Raw genomic sequence first — 20423 nt, 5'->3', positions numbered from 1 at the left:
ACAAAGATGTTATTCTACCCTGACTCTCATATGAAAAAGTCAGTACCTAAGTAAAACAGAATGCAGGGAAAACACAGGGTGAGGTTTGTGATTAGCAGAGTGGAGGACACTCAGGGAGTATCGATGAGGAATCAAAGCTGGTCTCACCTTGGGGAGCAGGTACCCTCGGAACATGGTATCTTTGGTCACTCTGTGTGGCACTCCAATAGGTATAAGATCTGAAAATCTCTGAATCTCGTGGATGACTGCATCAGTGTATGGCATTTTGGTGCGGTCATCAAGGGTTGGTAGCCGGTGTGAGCCGATCACCTGATCAATCTCCTTTTGGACTTTCTCTGCACAGAAAGGGGGGGAAGCAGACCTGTGTTACCGGCTTTGTAGCAATGATATTATATTCTAATTGCCAATGACCCAGGAAAAGTGTGCAGTAAGGAGAACCTGCTGAGAAACTGAGAGCTTTCGAGGGTACAAACAACTGTCCCATTCTTAAGTGCCTGCCTCTCTGTGCCCATGTTTAAAACTATATTAAATCTCTCCTCCATGAGCTTCAACAGAGTTTTACTAAACAAAGAAAAATAGACAGCAAAGGGATACTGCACAGGGTGATTTCAGAGCAGTCGTGATGAGGCAAGAGTGGGGTGGGGGGAGAAAAGCAGGAGAAATTATCACCTTGGCAATGAATTGACTATACACACACACACCACAACTTTACATGGAACTTTATATTAAGAACTTGAAGCTATGTCCTCAGAAATGTAACAGAGAAGTAGGTAGATTAGTAAATTAATCAATACATAGATGCATGTAAAAATGAAGACATAAGAGAATCAATAGATAAATGAATATGTGGACAGGTTCATGAGTTAATGAAATGAACACACTAAGCACTGGATTGTGTATTCAACTTGTAAGTCAATGGATGATTCAATTAGTGGATGAATGGGGGAATAAATAGACAAACAGAAGGGGAGTTCAAAGGCCACTTAGTGAAAGGATTAGGAAATAGAACCTGTTGATAGAAGGAGAGATGAGTGTATGAGCGAATCAATGGCCAATAGTTTATTCAATTCTGGTTATCCAAGGAACAACACTTAAGTTGATTCATTGAAATAAATAAATGAAATGCTTACTTTGGTAATTAAAGAATCAGTAGGTGCACAAATCATTAATCAGTTGATTTATAAGTGGTGGACTGGGTGGATTCAAGGGCTGTGTGTGTGTGTGTGTGTGTGTGTGTGTGTGTGTGTGTGTGTGTATGCATCGGTGTGTGCATGCATATGAGTGTTTGTGAATAAGTGCTTAGAGGAAGATAGAAGGAAAAGTGAGTAAGTAGGTCTTTAGACAGATTGATGTTTAGATGTGTGAGAATGACTGAAGAGAGACAGATGACAGGATCATGGATGGGTGGACAAATGGGTGGGTGAGTGAACAGAATAAGTAGATGGATGGAGAGGTGAATGGATAGAAAGATGAATAGTAGATGAACGTAAAGATTGAAGGAAAGCAGGAAGGTAGGACAGAAGGACGAACAGAAGTAAGGGAAGGATCAACCTTTAACTAGAAGACAACAGAAAATGGTTCAGCTGAGTGTTCATTCACACACCACCCACAGCACTGCCTTAGTTTACAAATAGAACAAAGCATTTAGAGTTACAGATGTAAGCCATCCATGTCTCTCTCATCCACTCAAAATTCCACATCCAAAAGGGGCCCCAACTGTCCATCTGTCACACACCTGCAACATGGGGGTACTTGAGCATGAGCAGGAAGCCATAGCGGAGCGTGGTGCTGCTGGTCTCGGTGCCAGCAAAGAAGAGAGAGAGCACAGACATCATGAGGTTCTGGTGATGGAACTCCGTGTGCTGGTTGGACTTCTCCTGGTTCCAGATGGAAGAGAGAAGGATGGGTCAGGAGTGACTAGACCTTTTCAAGGAGATGCACACATATCTCTGGGCACTGTCCTTCAGTCTGTGAATCTCATACTATCTGGACCTCTGGACATTACTCAGCCCCAGACAGTATCCCTTGGTTTCTTCTGTCTTCTTTCTCTACTTTGTTCTTTGGTGGTTTATCATGTTCTGTCTCCTAGGCTCTTTGTTCCTCTCTGGTCTTTTCTACTTTTGCCCCTTGCCCTGTGTTTCTTTCCCAGCCACACCCCTTCTCTTTATCTACGTCATTTTCTTCCCCCCTTCCTCTGTTCTTTATTTTCCAGATGTTCTGCATCTCCTTCACTCTATTTCTTCCTCTTTTACCATCCTCTGTCCCCTCTCCTCTTTTCCTCTGACCACATCCCCATCCTTCACTCTCACCCACCCCCTCTCTCATCCATGCAGGACTAACTAACCTTCTCCATGCGCAGAAGGTAAATATCAATGAAGTCTCGTGGAACACTGGGGTCCAAGGTGGCCCTGTGCTTCTCCACACTATGGCCAATGTAGTCGAGGAGTTCCTGCAGGTTTTTGGAGATTTGTCTGTGGGCACCAGGAAAGTACTTCAGGAAGCCAGAGAAGAGCTCAAACATCTGCAAGAAAGAAGGGCCCAGGAGGTCACCTGGAGCTATCAGCACTCAAGAAGCAGGCTGTGTTCCTAGGTTCCCTAGGAACAACTCCTCTCCTCCCCTTCCATCCTCTCCTCTCCCCTTCCCTCCCTCGGTTCTCCCTCTGTCCCTTGCTCATCTTCTGTTCCTTCACTTTCGCTCTGATGCACATACACACAACACAGCATCCTATCAGACAATCTTCCTCAAGCACTCTCTTGCCTTGCATTCTCTATCCTCTTTTCCTCTCTTCTCTTTTCTAAACCATCATTTTGGTTTGTTTTTTTTTTTTAACCAGATCTCATGTTTTTCAGACTGTCCTCAAACTCAATACTTATCCAAAGATGACTGTAAACTCTGATCGCCCATGAACCGGGACTGCACATATGTATCACCATACCTGGCTTATGTCGTGCTAGGGATGAACCTAGGGACTAATACGTGGTAGACAAGTCCTATACCCTCTTAGCTACAGCCACAGCCCCCAGGTCATCATTATCTTCATGTCTATCTGGATGGCTCTTTATTGCTACACTCAGGTCTCTCCTCCTTGCTCACCATCCCTCCCTCTGCCTCCAGGTCTCAGCCTCCCTGTCTCTCCATGCTGTCTCTGCCTTTCTTCCAGATCTCAGACACTCTCTCCTTCATCCACAAAGAAGCCTCTTGTTTCCTCTACCCTGGATGCTCTTCTCTTCCCACCCACTGACCTGGCTGGAGAATGAGCTTATGAGTGAAAAGGTCTGATAGAACAGCTCCAGCAGGCGCAAGAACTGACGGTCTGTGTACTCAAAGCGCTCTCCAAACACAATGGAGCAGATAATATTGGCCGTGATGCACTGGAAGAGGAACGTGGGGTCCAGGGGGGCTCCTGGAGGATGAGAGGCAGGACAGGAGACATGGTATCAAGAATTGTAGAACATTTGGCTTTGGCCCCATCTCTGGAAAGCTGTTTCCCCCACTCACTATTCAAAGCATAGCAACGGCTGCTAAGCCCGCACTTATGATGCACCGGGTCCTGCACTCAGGATTTCATACATTTTATTTAATTTTAATTTAATTCTATACATAAGATAAAATCCTATCAATGAAGGGACACTAGCGCACTTGAGCTCTGGCAGGCCTCATCCTTCTCTCCCATTCCCTCTTCCTTGTTAAAAGACATTAGATTATATTCCTGAAGGTAATCACCAAGGTCTATTTTCTTGTTTGGTCACTTCCTTCTTCTGAGGCTGACTACCAAGGTCCAGCTATCAAAGTATTGAAGACCAGCAATCAAAAGCCCCAGTGACTCACCTAATTGACATGCCCAATTATAATTAAACATCCCAACATGGGGTCTCCCCCTTTACCTTTATATAAGCCATTTGGCCCATGTGCAACATCTGTCCCCTCTCTATCTAGAAGTAGTCTTTGTCCCCCTAGAACAAATAATCCTTCCCCCTCTCCTTTATCCCCCCTTTCTCCCTTTGTTCTCTTCCCCTTCTCCTTGTTCCTCTGTCTCCTGTCTTTGTCCCTTATCCTTGCCTCTGTCCCTCTGGGGCAAATAACTCTCCTTTGTGCTGAGAACTTGGTCTTGAAGTGTCCTGGGCTAATACCTTTTCTTTTTAATTTGTATATATAGAGAGGGTAGATAACTTCACCAAAGTGACACAGCAACTACTGACTGGGACCAGGATTCAGACCCAGAGATACAAGAGGGGCAGCATGTATAGTAAGTCTCCACCCTGCACCTCCCCATCACCATGCTGACTCTAAGCTGACAGGCAACTCCCAAGGTGAGGAACAGTGCAGAGAAGGGTTCCAGGAATGCCTGTGTGGATCGACACGTCTCTCATCTGTGAGTATTCCTCCATTCCTTCTCCGATCCTAGACTCTGCAGTGTTCAAGAACTATCAGCACCTGTTGCCTGCTGCCTTTGATTTCCAGGCTCCTTGATGTGTCCTCATGAGATGTTGTCAGTGCAGCAGTCTTGGACCACTGTGGCTGGGACTCAGCTATCTGTCTTCTGATTCCTCTGCAGAACTTTCCCTGACGTTCATCAGTCTTTATCTGACTCTGGTTTCTGGTCTAAAAGACTTGCAGTATTTCCATCTTTTTCTCTTTGTCCCTCTCCCTACCTACTCTCTCCCACTCTCTATCTCCCTCCCCGCCCCCATTCTTGCTCCTTTTTTTTTTTTTTTTTTTGTCTCTCTAGTTCTAGCTCAGCTTCCTGGTCTCCATGTCACCCTGTTTTCTCGTCTTTTTTCCACCTCAGGCCCACTATGATGACCAGCATATAACCCCCTGCCAATATTGTGGTACTGGGGGTCAGATAGAGCTGTGTGTGCACACACAGAGTCAGCTTTTTCTTTTGGAGACAAGAGTTGACGGTGATATAGCCAGACTGGCTTTGAATTTCTGCTCCTTCTTTCTCAGACCCTGACTACTGGGATGGCAGGCTTGTGCTACCATGCCTGACTGAAATATCATCTCAACATAGGCAACCATTTCCTTGAATGTAAGAGCCCAACATGCTAATCACACAATCTATTTCTCTGGGTTATTTTTGGACACTGTGAACTTCACGACTCTTCCCCTGTTTTTATGTATTTCTTTCTCTCTCCCCACAGTGTGTGTGTGAATGTGTGTGTTTATGTGTGTATGTTTATGTGTGTGTGTGTATGTGTGTGTGTTCATGCGTGTGTGGGGGGTGTGTGTATGTGCATGTGTATTTGTGTCTATGACTGTGTGTGTGTGAATGTATGTGTGTGAATGTATGTGTGTGAGTGGATGTGTGTGTGTGTTTCTGTGTGTGAGTGTGTGTGAGAGTGTGTGTATGTGCATGTGTATTTATGTATAAGTGTGTGTATGTGTGTGAATGTGTGAGAGTGAATGTGTGTATGTTTGTGTGTGAGTGCATTTGTGTGTGTGTGTGTGTGTGTGTGTGTGTGTGTGTTTCTCTACCCATGGATATCTCTTTCTCTTTCTTTGCCTGTACACTCATGTCTCGGCTTTGCCATCTTCCTTCATGCCCATTCTCCCAGACTCACCCTGGGATTTCCGCAGTTCCTCCACTAAACATTGGGCTTCCTCCTGAATCCGCTCCTCCACACTCCTCTTTCCCATCCCAAAGTCTCTCATGGTGGCCAGAGAGAATCTACGAAGGGTCTTCCAACGTTCCCCATTGGCAAAGATCACACCTGAGAAAGTAGGGAAAGCATGGGTGGGTGTGTCACACAGGAAGTTCAAAGAAACCTGGGTCCTTCCCCAGCCCTTACCTTCCTCTCTTGCAGAATCACCTCTCTCCGTGCCCATTCTCCATCTTACCTCATCCCAACCTCTGAGAGTCTTACCATATTCCTTGAAGGTTGGCTCAACGACAGCAACTGTCCCCCGGCCAGAGAAAGCCTCGGCTTGGCCCACCAGAGCCTCCCTTATGGTGTCTGTTCCACACAGCATAACCACAGGCCTTGGTCCCAGGTGCACTGTGAACACATCTCCATATTTTTCTCGAAGCTGCCAAGCATAAAGGCACAGGACTGGGGTTAGCCAGCACAGACATTATTGTTAAATTGTTTAAAACACTTAGATACATATTGGTGAATATGCTGACCCTGGCCACCCTTCCTTTTCTGAGGACCTAGGAATTTCAGTGTGAATCCATCACCAGGAAGGCGTCCCTTGGCTGGTTGGATGTTCTAAGAAGTCCTGCGCTACAGTATAACTGTGGGTGCTGGGCTAGCGCCACAATGCTCAGGACTGAGGAGGTAAACAAGGAGGCTCAGGGATTCAAGGGCATCTCTGGTTGCTGTTGAGCTGGAGGCCAGCCTGGGCAACATAAAACCTTGTCTGAAAAAAAATACAAGTTATAGATATGGTATAGGAAAACTGATAATGAAACACTTTAATAAAAGTGATAATAAAGGGCTGGAGAGATGGCTCAGTGGTTAAAAGCACTGACTGCTCTCCCAGAGGTCCTGAGTTCAATTTCCAGCAACCACATGGTGGCTCACAACCATCAGTAATAGGCTCTGATGCCCTCTCCTGGTGTGTCTGAAGACAGCTACAGTTTACTCACATATAATAAATAAATAAATTATATTTAAAAAAGAGCTGATTTTCAAAAAAAAAGAAATTGATAATAAAACAATTCAATAAAAATGAATTGATGTTACAAAGGACTCACCAACCAACTTGCTTAGAAACTACTACATTGCACAAGGTAGGATTTAGTTAAGTGCCGCCTCTAATGTGACTTGGAAATAAGTAACAAACTAATCAGGCTTGTTAAAAACTATAGGAAAAGAATTGCGCCTTAAACACAATTGAAGCTGGGGCTTGCTGAGAATATGTATCTGTTAAGAGTTATTTGTTAAGATTGTTGCCAATTAGGCTCCATTTGCATAGGAAAGAAGATGGCTCCTCTGGGCAGCTCAAAGCACTTGGTTACAACCACCACTAAGACCTGATTCTTTTATAAGGAAGAGCAAAATTCTTCCAGAAGGGCAGGATGACCCCAGGTGTGGTAGGTTGAATAAGAATGGCTTAAATACTTGAATGCTTAGTCACCAGGAAATGACACTATTTGAAAAGATTAGAAGGATTAGGAAGTGTGGCCACGTTGGAGGAAATGTGTCCTTGGGGGGGGGGGGGGGGGGCTTTGAGATTTTAAGAGCATGTACACCAAGCCCAGAGTTACTCTGTCTACAGATCAAGATGTAGCTCTCAGCTACTGCTTCAGCTCTGGCCATGCCCATTCTCATGCTCCTGCTGTAATAATAAGAAACTAAATCTCTGAGACTATCATCCAGGCCCAACCAAATGCTTTCTTCTAAGAGCTGCCTTGGTCCTGGTGTCACCTTCAGCTCTGGTAGCACAGCACAGCACAGAACAGTGACAAAGGCCCTGCGTGACAATCATTCAAGTGGGCAGCACTAGTCTACTCGAAAAGTGATGATGACCATATCTCTACTGTAAATCTACACTTTATCTGAAACAGACAGACTTGAAATTCACAGTTCTGTAAAATATGTTTAGTTGCTCAAAGTCTAATGTGGGAATGGAGCCTAAAATTGATTTACAGATGACTGCACTTAGATTGCTAATGCCCAAACTCTATATAAGCCGTTAAAAATGTGTTTGAGGTTAGTTTCTCTAGGGTGGTACCAGAACCAGATGGGCATTATTAAACTTTTCTCTTCATTTCACAAGTATTAGGAGTAAATTCTCACTGGTGAAGGGAGAGGGCTTAAAGAGATATAGATTTGGATAGATACAAATATGTACATAGATATGAATATGATATGGATGTGGATATAAATACGGATAAATATCCTTGCCTATACCCTTCAATCTGGCCAGCTCTGGAATCTCAACCAAGAGCCATCCTTCCTGTGATGCAGCTTCAACCTGATCAATGCCTCCGATGACTTTCAGAGCGAATGACCCTGACCCACCCACTGAGTTACATGGGAGGGGAAATGGATGATCCCTGGTGGTGGTCCCGACTGTCAATCATGTCTACAATTCAGCATGTGGGAAACTACCTGGCAGTACAACCATCTCTGGGCATCTCCAGGGAATTGGTCCCAGGAATATCAAAACCTTCCAGTACTGAAAGCCTTTTAATAGAACTGTGTGTGTTTGCAAATGAGCCACCCTCATCCTCTTGTGTTGGAGATGTGTTCTAATGCTTTGATTCGATCAGTAATCTGTATGTCCAAATGCTGAAGATCCTCATCCCCAATTGGTTTTTGATCCATCAATCAAGATGCAGCCTTTATGCCTTTGCTGGGCAAAGGTAGATGGGGCAGGACCCTTAAATTTGCATGGGAGAGGATGCAAGGGAGGACACAGAGGATCGCCATGACTCAGAGGAGAGAGACAGATGAGATTTAGAGCTGCAGAGGGAAGATCATCTGAAATGTAGGAATAAAGGGAAAGGGGTCCCCAGAAAGGCTGCCCAGAAGCATTTTGGGCAGCAAAGACCAATGGACCTCACAGAGGGTAACAGGACAGCAAAGTTAAAAGTAGATTTAGAAGGTATTGACAAGGAGTACAGAAGGAAAAGCATGCTAGCCATGGGAGGCTTAGAACTGGCAAGCCTTTGAATAGCCAGTAAGCTAATGTGTGTATGTCTTTCATTCACAGATCCAAAGAGCTTCTGGGTGGGTGGCTGGAAGTGCCACCAGCCAAAGGATGAGGTGGAGCAGCTAAACTCACCACTACACTCTTGTAACCTTTAGCTCACTCCAGATTATCATACAGCTCATAGAAGTTAAATGCTAATGGCCAGTTCTCCATGTTGCTTTTGAAATAATGCTAAGAAAAAAACTATGCTTATTTGCTTTACATGTGTTTATGCTTTGAGTCAGGATCTCACTATGTTGGCCAGGTTGACCTGGAACTCACTATGTTGATTAAGTTTTCTCAATCCGTCCATCATTCTGCCTTTGTCTCTGAAGTGCTAGGGTTGCAGATGTGAGACACACTTATCCCTGAATGTATTTGTTCTAAGTATTTTCCAATCCACAGCTGGTTGAGAGTGGAGACTGTGCCTCTATGGAGAATCAGCTATACCTTTTGAAGCTGAACATAAACATGCAGAGAAACTTCACCTCCAAATGCCTGTACAACAACAAAAGAAAGTATGCATGTGTTCACCAAGTGAATAGACCAGATTATTCCTGAAGCCCTCTTAAAATTTTACAAGAACAAGCACTGGCAAGTCCACACAGTAGGATGTCATGCAACAACCTACCCATCAGATGGATGATAGAAATGATCGCCAGCTTAATATTGGCAGAAGAGCAAATTCTGCTTATATTTGCTGTTCTGAATGAAGTTTGGACACAGGTAAAGCCCACCCATTGTGTCAGAATAGTGAGACAGTAGTGACTAGAGGGCATAAGACAGGAACCAACCTTAGCATTGACTGAGCTGCGTATCATGATAAAAATGGGTTCAGTTTGAAAGTTCATTGAGCGATGCTGATTTTAGAGCAGTGTTTCTCAACCTGTGGGTCGTGCCCCTCCCAAGATGTAAAGGACTCTTGCACGGGAGTCCTCTAAGACCAAGCACAGATATTTACATTACAATTCATAATCATAATTGAATCTTAGAAGAGCCCTCGCTCCTGGCATATACTCTGGAGTGATGGCCACTTAGCTCTAAAGTACTCTCCTGTAAATAATCAGTGGCTGTTATCTGAGATTCATGGGGTTGCTTTTTCTTGGGTATTTCAGGCCCTTAGCATGACCTCAGTCATAAGGCGTTCCTGGCAATCCTGGAATTCTTATAGTGACTGTGTTTGCTTAGGTAATGGTTCTCTGAGACAATTCCTAAATCAGATAAGAGATTTGGGTATGCGGGAATGGACTTGCTCAAAGACCTTTTATGTAACAACCAATGAAAGCCCTTCTGCAAAGCCGCTAGGCAGTCAGTGTATTAGAGGCTGATTCCCCCTGCTGCTTTTATTAAGCCTATTACATCCTGAAGTGTTTCTCTTTCTCCCACGTAACCCAGACCACCAACACATAACAGGAGCAAAATTACATTTACGAACAATAATTTTATGATTGGGGAACACCACAGCCTGAGGAGCTACATTAAAGGGTCGCAGCATCAGAAAGGCTGAAAACGACTGCTCTGGAACAGTGATCAACTTTAAAAATACCACAGCTCAAAAGTTATAACTGGAGTGGCTGGAGAGGTGGTGCAGAAGTTAAGACCTCCCTGTATCCGCACCGTAGCTCACAACTATCTTCAACTCCAGTTCCAGGAGATCTAATGCCCTCTTTTGACTTCTGCAGGCACCAGGTACATGGCACACAGATATGCATGCAGGCAAAACACTCTTACACACAAAATAAAAGTAAATCTAAAGGAAATAACTCTCAAGGTACAGTAAAAGCTCAGTGGCCCGAGGCACTTGCTGCCCCATCATGATGACTGGAGTTTGCACTTCAGGACCCAGTTACAAACTTGCTGTCCCATGCGCACCTATAACCCCAGCTCAAAAGTGGAAGTGGAGACAGGATTGTGGGGATTGCCAGTTTCCAGCCTAGCTGAGAGATTGCCAGGACCAGGTTCAGGCAGAGACTCTGCCTCAAAGGAACAGACAGGGAGTGATAGAAGTCAAGAATGCCCCCCATTTGACCTCCATGTAATGGGTGTGTGCATCAATACACAAAGTACACGTGCACTCAAACAGACACTAGTAATAATATTAATGGCAATGAGGGGGAAACAGGATGATTGTGGGAGGTGGAGGGAGAGGGGGAACAGGGAGGGAGAAAGGAGAGGGAGAAAATAAGGGTAGAAGTATCAGGGACTGGAGGAGATGTGAGAGAGATACAGAGGGTCAGGAAACCAAACAAAAATATGTAGCAGGGGAAGATGAAGAACTGAGGATAGCCACTGGGGGGGGGGGGTCACATATACCAGGGTAACAAGAGGCTCCCAGGACCCAGTGGGGATGACTTTAGTCAGAGTGCGCAGAGAAGTGGGAGATAGAACCTGTTGAGACCACCTCCAGCAGATAGGCATGGCCCTTGGTCAAGGGATGGAGCCACCCACCCATCTCAAAGTTTTTAACCCAGACATGCTCCTATCCAAAGGAAGAACAGGGACAAAAAAAGGTGGAATAGAGACTGAAGGAAGTGCCAACCAGGGACTGGGGATCCATCATGTCTGCAGACACCAAACCCAACGCTGTTGCTGTCCCAACACTGTTGCCGCGGTCAAGAGAAGAGGCGCTTGCTGACAGAAAGCAAGTGTGCCGGTTCCTGGGAAGGTCCGGCCAACAACTGACCAATGAAGATGTGGGTGCTTGAAGCCAACCATCAGACTGAGCTCAGGGAACCTGGTGGGGGAGCTGACAGAAGGACTGGAGGAGCGGATAGGGGTTGCAACTTCATTGGGAGAACAACAGAGGCTGGCCTGATCACCCAGTTCTCCCTGCGTCTAGACCACCAACCCAGGAGTGTACTGGAGGAATCCATGGTTCCAGATACATATGTAGCAGAGGATGGCCTTGCCTGACAGCAACGGGAGGGGAGGCCCTTGGTCCTGGGGAGGTTTGATGCCCCAGAGTAAGGGGATGCTGGAACGGTGGGACAGGAGAATGTGGGTGGGTGGGGGAACAGGAAGGACAGATGTGGGATGGAGGTTGGTGGAGGGGGTAACCGGGAAGTGGAATATCATGGGATGGGGGTCTGTGGAAGTGGAATATCATGGGATGGGGGTCTGCGGAGGGGTTAACCAAAAAGTGGGATATCATTTGAGATGTAAACAAGTGGAATAATAATAATAATAATAATAATAATAATAATAATAATAATTGTTTCAGAGCCAGCAACAAAGTACTAAGGTGCATATTTTACATATCAAATTCCACCTGGCCTCCAGGTTCTCCCAGCATCCCTCAGTCCCTACCTGGCATACTCTGGTCCCAACCCTGAATTTTCCAGTCCAGCATCTGGGCTGCCCTTCTCTCAAAAGAAGCTCCTCCCTATATAATCTAGATATTGTGTTCTCTTTCCCCCTCCCCCTCCCTCCTCCCTCCTCCCCCCTCTCTCCTCCCCCCTCCCCTTGCCCCTCTCCCCTCTCTCCTGTCTCTCTTCTCCTCTTTCTGTGGGCACTTTCTTTCACTCTTTTTGTTCTCCCCACCCCTCCCAATGGCAACTTCCCAGCCTCCATCCTTGGACCCCCACCCCAGGGCAACGTCCCAATAAACCTGCCTTTAATATAACCTAATCTGGCTTGCATTGGCTCATTTCACCAGTGGAGAAATAACATATCAATAATTAATTTCAATTTCCTTCTAATTCTAGGAAGCACCTGCAGAACTTCCATCGGGCATCACTGTGGTGCCTCTAACCTCGGGGACTCTGAAACGTCCCTTCTATCACATGTTGTTTCAGACGCTGGCCAAAGGCTGAGCATGTGTTTTCCAGCACTGAGTTTTTCCCTCTCTTTTTCCGAAGCTCCCCCACTTGTTTCTCACCACGCAGCTGCTTGCAAATAGCATAGATTCCTCTATTTCTCGCTCCCTTCTTCCACTTCCGGAAGCCGCCAAGATATACCACGTGCCTACCCTTAGTGTTTTAAACCTCAAACTCTAGTAAGATTGCCCTCAGATTCCTTCTGCATTTGTTTCTAACACCAGTTTCCATGGTAGCAGTGGGTTTCCCCTGATGACCTAAATGAAACTCTAAAGAAAATCCTCTGAGGGAAAAAATAAATAAAAAGGTGACTACACTGCGGGACCTTAGGAGCCACCTGAGAGGAACCCCAGGCACTGAAAATGGATCCCAGGCTCACCACTCTTGAATCAAGCCTCAAGAGCCAGACTTAAAAGCCTAATGAGGCATCCAACGAGCAGACAGGGATTCATGTTCTTGTGAGCCTACCACGGGTGTATAATGGACTTTATGTGTGTGAGTATTGAGCCTGCGTGTATGTAAATATACCACATGAGTGCAGTGCCCTCAGAGACCAGAAGAGGGAGCCATAGTCCCACTGAGACTGGAATTAGAGACAGCTTGAGATGTGTGTGTGTGTGTGTGTGTGTGTGTGTGTGTGTGTGTGTGTGTGTGTGTGCTGGGAATTCAACCTGGGTCCTCCAGAAGAGCAGCCAGTGTTCCTAACAAACTCTAGTTTGTACATTTTAAAATGCTATTTGTTCTGGCTTTCCCTGATTCTCTGCCTAGGGCTTGTAATGAGTACCTATGCTCACGCCTGCTCCCAGCAGCATGGGATCACCGCCTCTTCCCTAAGGTCTCCAATTTCTCTTTTCCCCACTCCTCTCTTGCCTCTTCTCCATCATGTCTCTACCCAGACTTCAGTCAAGACCTTGTTTTCCTCCCTGCACTTGATTGTTAAAACCACTGATTCATTTTCAGGGCCCCTGTCACACTTAATGACCCCACCCAACAGAAAAATGCCAGGTAAGTGACCACTCACATTCATTAATGACAGAGTGATGAGACAGGATAAAGAAACTAGTTACCCTGGGGAGAGAACCCTGAATGCAAGAGTCTGAGGAGTGTCTTCACTGGAAGTCAGGAATGCCAGAAAATGTTCTAGTTATTACTTTCTCCTCCTCTTTCTCTTCCTCCTCCTATTTTTCCTCCTCCTCCTTCTCCTCTTCCTCCTCCTCCTCTTCCTCCTCCTCCTCTTTCTCCTCCTCCTCCTTCTTCTCCTCCTCTTCCTCCTCCTCCCTTTCCTCCTCCTCCTCCCATTCCTCCTCCTCCTCATTCTTTGATTTTGCTTATTTTGCATGTGTGGGTGCTTTGTCTTCGTGTGTGTGTGTGTGTGTGTGTGTGTGTGTGTGTGTGTGTGCACGCGCGCGCGCGCGCGCGCCACATGCATGCAGTACTCACAGAGGACAGAAGAGGGCATCGAATACCCTGCAACTGGAGTTGCAGGTGGTTATGAGCAGTTTATTTGGTTCCTGAGAATCAAAACCAGGACCTGAGAGGAACGGCCAGTGCTGCTGAGCCAGCTCTCCACCACCACCGCACAGTTTCTTCTTATGTTTTCAAAAGAAGCACTTCTATCTGGAATTACGTGTGACTGAAACCTAAGTCCAGACACGCGTTCCCACTGAACAGCTTCGGAAATGATCTATCACCAAATTGCAGCCGTTTTGGAAATTATATGAGAGTTCCCATTCTTGAGAAGATAATGTTAAGGAGCCTTAAAAGCAGTTTAGAATAGGCTCCTTCCTCCCTTCTCCCTCTTCCCTCCTACCCCCTCCCTCCTCTCTCCTCTCTCTAGTCGTGAGTGGAAACATGATATTCTTGCCTGCTCCAAAGATTTGACTCCTCTCTTAAGAGTTAATTAAGCTGGCTATTGATCACCTAGCCAAGCCCTGGGAAGACTGACTCACCTAAACCATAAGAGATGATAGGAATACTCATCCCTTTGCTGAGAGTGTGTTTATCTTTCCCAGAAGCCCTGCCCTTCATGTAGCCACATGCAGAACTTCCATCAGCAGCTTTTCCAGCCCTCCCTCAGAGAAGTCATCACTCTTTCTTATCTTTCTTATCTTTTTCTTCTGGATCTCTACCAAATGCTGGGTCTGCTTTCCTTGACTCTGCGCCTGTTCTCCTCTCCTCTGAAGCTATGCCTCCTTCACACACTCTCTCACTGTGTGGCAGCCTACAAACAGCACGGAGTCCCCTCCTCCTCATCGCCGACTTCCTCCTCTGGCAGCTGCCAAGATTCACAACTTGTGTGCTTTGGTGTTTGCCTCTCAAATCCTAATAAAATGGTACTTGAGTTTCAGAAGGACGTAAAGCCTTAGAAAGGCAAATATTTTTAGTTGAATGTTTTTAGTGCAAATGTTGGCAGTGGCTGGAAGCCAAAGCTTAGGCTTGTTTCTCGACTCCTGACCAACAGAATTTCATCATGCTTACAAAATCATTCTCAGTAATGTATGCTTGATAAAAAGCCTACATGATCACATTCAGCAACACAGCCTCCTGGAAGAGTAGCTGTCGGTTTCTTGAGTCACAGCTGAAACTTCCTGAGAACATTCCAGATTGCATATCAGAAAACCCAGGCCCACAAGCACATGAGCAAAAACAAGCAGTTTGGAATTGAGCTAGATCTCATGACGCTGCACTTGAGTCAGGCTGTTGGCTCAGCCTCAACACACTTAAGACAACCAAGCTGGTTTCTCCTGGGGTTCCTGGGACATCACCATCACTTGGCATCCAGAACCACCTGTCTGGACCAGCTGCCCTTCTCTTCTTGCCTGCTCCATGTACTATACCTTGAACATGGTTTAAGTGCCCTCCATGTGTTCACATGCTGGAGGTTAGTCCCCAAAGTGGTTGTGTTGAGAGGTGGTTAAGCCTTCAAGTGCTGGAGCCTAGTGAGAGGCATTGGGTCTTCAGGGCAGATCCACAGAATACCTTAACACTGGGCAAGCAGAGAGGGCTGGATGCTTAGAGAATTGATTGTTACAGACCAAGGCCACCCCACATGGTTAACCCCTTCTGCATGTGACAGATTCTCTTCTCTCCTTTCCAATCACTGTGCTGTGACACATGCAGAGGGTTCCTCACCAGAGGTCGGACCAGAGGAGTGCATGATCTTAGATGGGCCATGATGGCCATGATTATAAACTCAATAAACCTACTACCTTTTAATTGTCATGTGTGTGTGTGTGTCTGTATTTGTGTAACTGTAGTGTGTGTGTGTGTGTGTGTGTGTGTGTGTGTGTGTGTGTGTGTGTGCCACATGTGTGTGGGTACTCCCAAAAGTCAGAGGAAAATGTCAGATCCTCTGGAGCTGAAGCTACGGGCAGTTGTTAGCTGTCCTATACGGACACAGGGAGTCAATCTGGATCCTCTGGAAGAGCAGCAAGCATTCTTAACCCATGAGCCGTCATTCTAGGCCCATACACCTTCTTACTTTATAAAAGACCTCTTGCTTGTTGTAGTAACAACAGAAAGCAAAGGCACCAGAGAACTCTACTTGCTGGTTCAGGTGGACCGTTTCTATTCTTTCTGTTCTTGGTTTCAGCCAGACCAGTTCCTCCCCATGACCCAAAAATTCAACATCTACCTCTTCTCCATTGCATCATGTTCTTGTTCACCATTACATCATGTTCTTGTTCACCATTACATCATGTTCTTATTCACCATTACATCATGTTCTTGTTCACCTGGACCTGCTCCTTCCTCATCTGCCCCTCATGGCTCCCCAGGAACAGCTTCTTTTCTCCCTTATTCTCTCTCCGGAGAGTCTTTGGGAATCTGATCAGATTCTACCTCTTATATAAACCATTACAACCCCTCCAATGATCTTAAAACTCAATTAGGGTGGGAGCTGGAAAGATAGCTTGATGTTTAAAAGCATTTGCTATTCTTTCAGAGGCCCTGGGTTCTGTTTCCAGCACCCACTTGGTGCTCACAATGTGTAACTCGTTTCCAGAGGATCCTACAATCTTTTTGAGCACCAATAATGCACACGGGTGTCAGGAATGCAGCCCCACTCTTTGATCCTGCCACTACTACTGCTAAACAGCCCAGCGTGGGATTCTTTATTGTTCAAAATATATAGTTAGAAAGGCAACCAGGCCATCGCATCAGAGTTGGTATAAGCTCTGATTTCCTTCCAACTGCACATTTCCTAGACCCTAAGAGCCCTGTGTGATTGTAACATTAAGATCACTGTCACTAAAATGGAGCAGAGACTGAGGGAATGGCCAACCAATAACTATCCGAACTTGACACCCATCCCTTGGGCAAACACCAATCCCTGACACTATTAATGATACTGTGTTATGCTTGCAGACAAGAGACTATCTTAACTGTCATCTGAGAAACTCCACCCAGCAGTTGACTAAAACAGATGCAGAGACCCACAGCCAAACATTGGATGGAGGTAGAGAGTTTTTTAGCAAAGTTGGGGGAAGGATTGAGGGCCCCAAAGGGGATAGGAACTCCACAGGAAGAAGACAAAGTCAACTAACCTAGACCCTTGAGGGGTCTCAGAGACTGAACCACCAACCAAAAAGCATGCACAGGCTGGACCTAGGCCTCCCTGCACATATATAGCAGAGGTGTCACTCAGTCTTCATGTGGGTCCCAAACAACTGGAGCAGGGGCTGTCTCAAAAGCTGCTGCCATCCGGGCATGGTGGCCCACGCCTTTAATCCCAGCACTTGGGAGGCAGAGGCAGGCGGATCTCTGAGTTCAAGGCCAGCCTGGTCTACAAAGTGAGTTTCAGGACAGCCAAGGCTACACAGAGAAACCCTGTCTCAAAGAAGAAGAAGAAGAAGAAGAAGAAGAAGAAGAAGAAGAAGAAGAAGAAGAAGAAGAAGAAGAAGGAGAAGGAGAAGGAGAAGGAGAAGGAGAAGGAGAAGGAGAAGGAGAAGGAGAAGGAGAAGGAGAAGGAGAAGGAGAAGGAGAAGGAGAAGGAGAAGGAGAAGGAGAAGGAGAAGGAGAAGGAGAAGGAGAAGGAGAAGGAGAAGGAGAAGGAGAAGGAGAAGGAGAAGGAGAAGGAGAAGGAGAAGGAGAAGGAGAAGAAGAAGAAGAAGAAGAAGAAGAAGAAGAAGAAGAAGAAGAAGAAGAAGAAGAAGCTGCTGCCTGCCTGTGGAATATGTTCTTCTAGCTGGACTGCCTTATCTGGCTGCAGTGGAAGAGGGTGGTGTGCCTAACCCCGCATAGACTTGATGTGTTGTGGTGGGGATACCCAGGGAGCCTCCAACCTCTCAAAGAAGAAAGGGAGGGGTGAACGACACCCAAATTAACTAATTAATTAACAAATTTGTTAATTTGTTGATTGATTGATTAATTACTGGGAAGTTGGCATGGGACTTTGGGTGTCCCCCGACTAAGTTAATTAGTTAATTAATTAATTAATTAGGGAAAAATATCACCTTCACTACAGGGGAAAGATGCACCATTTTGGATGCTACCACCGCTCCCTGTGGGTCTGTGGGCAGTGGTGGCGCTGGCTGTGGAAGGGAGTCAATTACTTTCATGGTATGGTTACTCCTAACTTCATGTTTCAGTAAATAGTTCCCGCCCATGGTCATGAAGTTGTCAGCATCTCATCTTTTACTCACCAACCCTCCCACCTGAACCTAGAGCCCAGAAGGCATCCATCCTTTTGCTTCATACTAAGTTATCTCCAAGAAATAAACCACACATCAACCCACCCTGAACGACCCTAACTAAACTCAGTGGGTAAAAACATAAAAGGGGCATCAAGGTAGGAAGAGGCATGTTGGCCAAAAGAAGGGTTTCTGTGAGAGAAAGAGGGAAAGGAGGGGTCACAGATGACAAAGGTCCAGCATATGTGTACATTGAATTGTCAATGGATTTCTTAAAATAAATCAGGTAGGATGTTGGCTTGACCTTTCCTCACACATGGGAGGCATGTGTTTAAAACATGTGTGGCAGTGTGTGGCGACACACTTATCATTCCAGAGGCTAAGGTAGGAGAATCATGAGTTGGGAACCAACCTAAAAAATAAAAACAGGAGCCGGGCGTGGTGGCCCATGCCTTTAATCCCAGCACTCGGGAGGCAGAGGCAGGTGGATTTCTGAGTTCGAGGCCAGCCTGGTCTACAGAGTGAGTTCCAGGATAGCCAGGGCTATACAGAGAAACCCTGTCTTGAAAAACCAAAAAAATAAAAAATAAAAAAAAAATAAAAACAGGGACAGACCCCATCTCAAAAAATAAGTTAATATAACTGGATTTGCCACTAGTGCTGGGAAGGGGAGGGATCTTTTAAAAGCCAGGTGGTAACAAATACAAGGTTCAAAAGTGTGATCTCCACAGCTACGGCGAAGAACAGAGGGATGGGACTTATAGTCACTACCTCAGCTCTCTCATGAAAGGCAGGATCACGGATGCTGATTACAGATGCTGTAAGCAAGTGGTAATTAAACATGAAACACTGTGTGTGAAGCACCAATATAGACACTGATAGGTCAGTGCCAAGCCAGGGGCTGGAATAAACTGATAACACTCCTACCCACCCCTCCTCCTGTTCTGCCTCTCTTCCCCTTTGTCCTAGAACACCTCAGGCTAATCTCTTGCTGGCAGAAGCAAGCCTTCATGTTGATGCCTCTGATATTTTTCTTTCTCTTCTGGAACAGACAAGCTCCAAGGAGTGAAATTCTGCACGCTCACACCTCAACGCCTCTACGCCTCTCGAAGCCCAAGCACAAGTGCCCCCACACAACTCCAACGTAGCAAGATTTGCCTGTCTATCTGAGTACCATCCACCACAAATCAGCATCTCACCCTCCCCTCAGCAACCTTCCCACCTGAACCTACACCGTGGAAGGAGTCTCTTGCTCTTCCTGATGAGTGACCTCCGAAAACAAAAGCAGGGGGAAACCCACACTAAGACCTCATATTGTTCTCACCTGAATAAAAGACTTGAGGAGGCCTCCTCTGTCCATCTGCAAGAGGTTCCCCAAGAGGGGCAGGGGACGGGGTCCTGGTGGGAAGTTGCCACGGGACTTTGGGTGTCCCCTGGCTAAGAGTAACAAGAAGCCCACAAGGAGAGCAAGGAGGAGCAGGACACTGGGCTCCATGGTCCTGGTCTAACCAATGTTGACTTCACTCCACGCTCCAGCAGGATCTTTTATGCTGGCCCCGCCTCTCCACTCAGTTATGCAACTTCAGCTGTTCCCGCCTCCTGTCTCTCATTGTCCAGAGCGTGAGGAGCCATAGCAACTCCCTGCTTTGGCTGCTCACTCCTCATTCCCTTACCCTCACTGTAGATGTTGGCAAGGACACCATGAAACAGATACATAGGACAAAAGGGCACTGGGAGTGATGCTTCTTGTTTTATGGAGGTGGGTGTGCCCTTGTCAGCTCAGTTTTGTCTGTTCACTTACTGGGACAAGAGACTGCGGGTGTGCTGTACGCTTTTAATACCTGAAAGGTCATTTCTGAGATGAATGTACGGATGTGTATTTCTGTGTCTGAGTCTAGATGTGCTACCTAATCTATTCTTACATGTCTGGGGTGTATTTACATGTCTAATCTTAAATTATGGAGGCCTCTCTGTATGTTCTTTATGTCCTGGGTAAACGTGATTACATTTGGCTTGACAAGAGTAGTGTCCCATGATCTTTTGTTTGTCTCTGCCTGTTCATTCCCTGATCCAGGTTTTTTTAAGGTCTGCAGATATAATTTCTCCAGAGCCCCCATTTCACTCTCTGGCCCATGATAGCCATAGATGGGAGAAAAGGGAGGAGAAAAAAGGAGAGGCAAGAGAGTAGTGAGGCTCAGAAGTCAGGTGGACAGAGGCGAAACCTGGCAGAGCAGATGGAGCTCCTGGGTTTCTGGACTGGCTAGCTTTTGTGTCAACATGACACATGCTGTAGTCATTTGAGATGAGGGAACTTCAATTGAGAGAATATATCCA

At 46.1% G+C, this 20423-nt stretch overlaps 1 protein-coding gene across 1 annotated transcript in view; it reads right to left on the bottom strand.

Annotated features, from left to right (window-relative positions):
• The window catches only part of Cyp2b10 (cytochrome P450, family 2, subfamily b, polypeptide 10), a 28967-nt gene extending 9356 nt beyond the window's left edge, over window positions 1-19611 (bottom strand). The window contains exons 1-7 of the mRNA NM_009999.4: window positions 19414-19611; window positions 5869-6031; window positions 5566-5715; window positions 3244-3404; window positions 2345-2521; window positions 1736-1877; window positions 148-335 (exon numbers count right to left, since the gene is read on the bottom strand). Of these exons, the coding sequence (NP_034129.1) occupies window positions 148-335; window positions 1736-1877; window positions 2345-2521; window positions 3244-3404; window positions 5566-5715; window positions 5869-6031; window positions 19414-19584 (1152 nt within the window). The 5' untranslated portion in view covers window positions 19585-19611. The remainder of the gene's footprint in view (window positions 1-147; window positions 336-1735; window positions 1878-2344; window positions 2522-3243; window positions 3405-5565; window positions 5716-5868; window positions 6032-19413) is intronic.
• Between the last annotated feature and the right edge of the window lie 812 nt (window positions 19612-20423).

Source organism: Mus musculus, chromosome 7 (genome assembly GCF_000001635.26).
Source record: "Mus musculus strain C57BL/6J chromosome 7, GRCm38.p6 C57BL/6J".
In the NCBI taxonomy this organism is placed as follows: Eukaryota; Metazoa; Chordata; class Mammalia; order Rodentia; family Muridae; genus Mus; species Mus musculus.
This window is presented reverse-complemented; position numbering and strand designations above follow the sequence as displayed.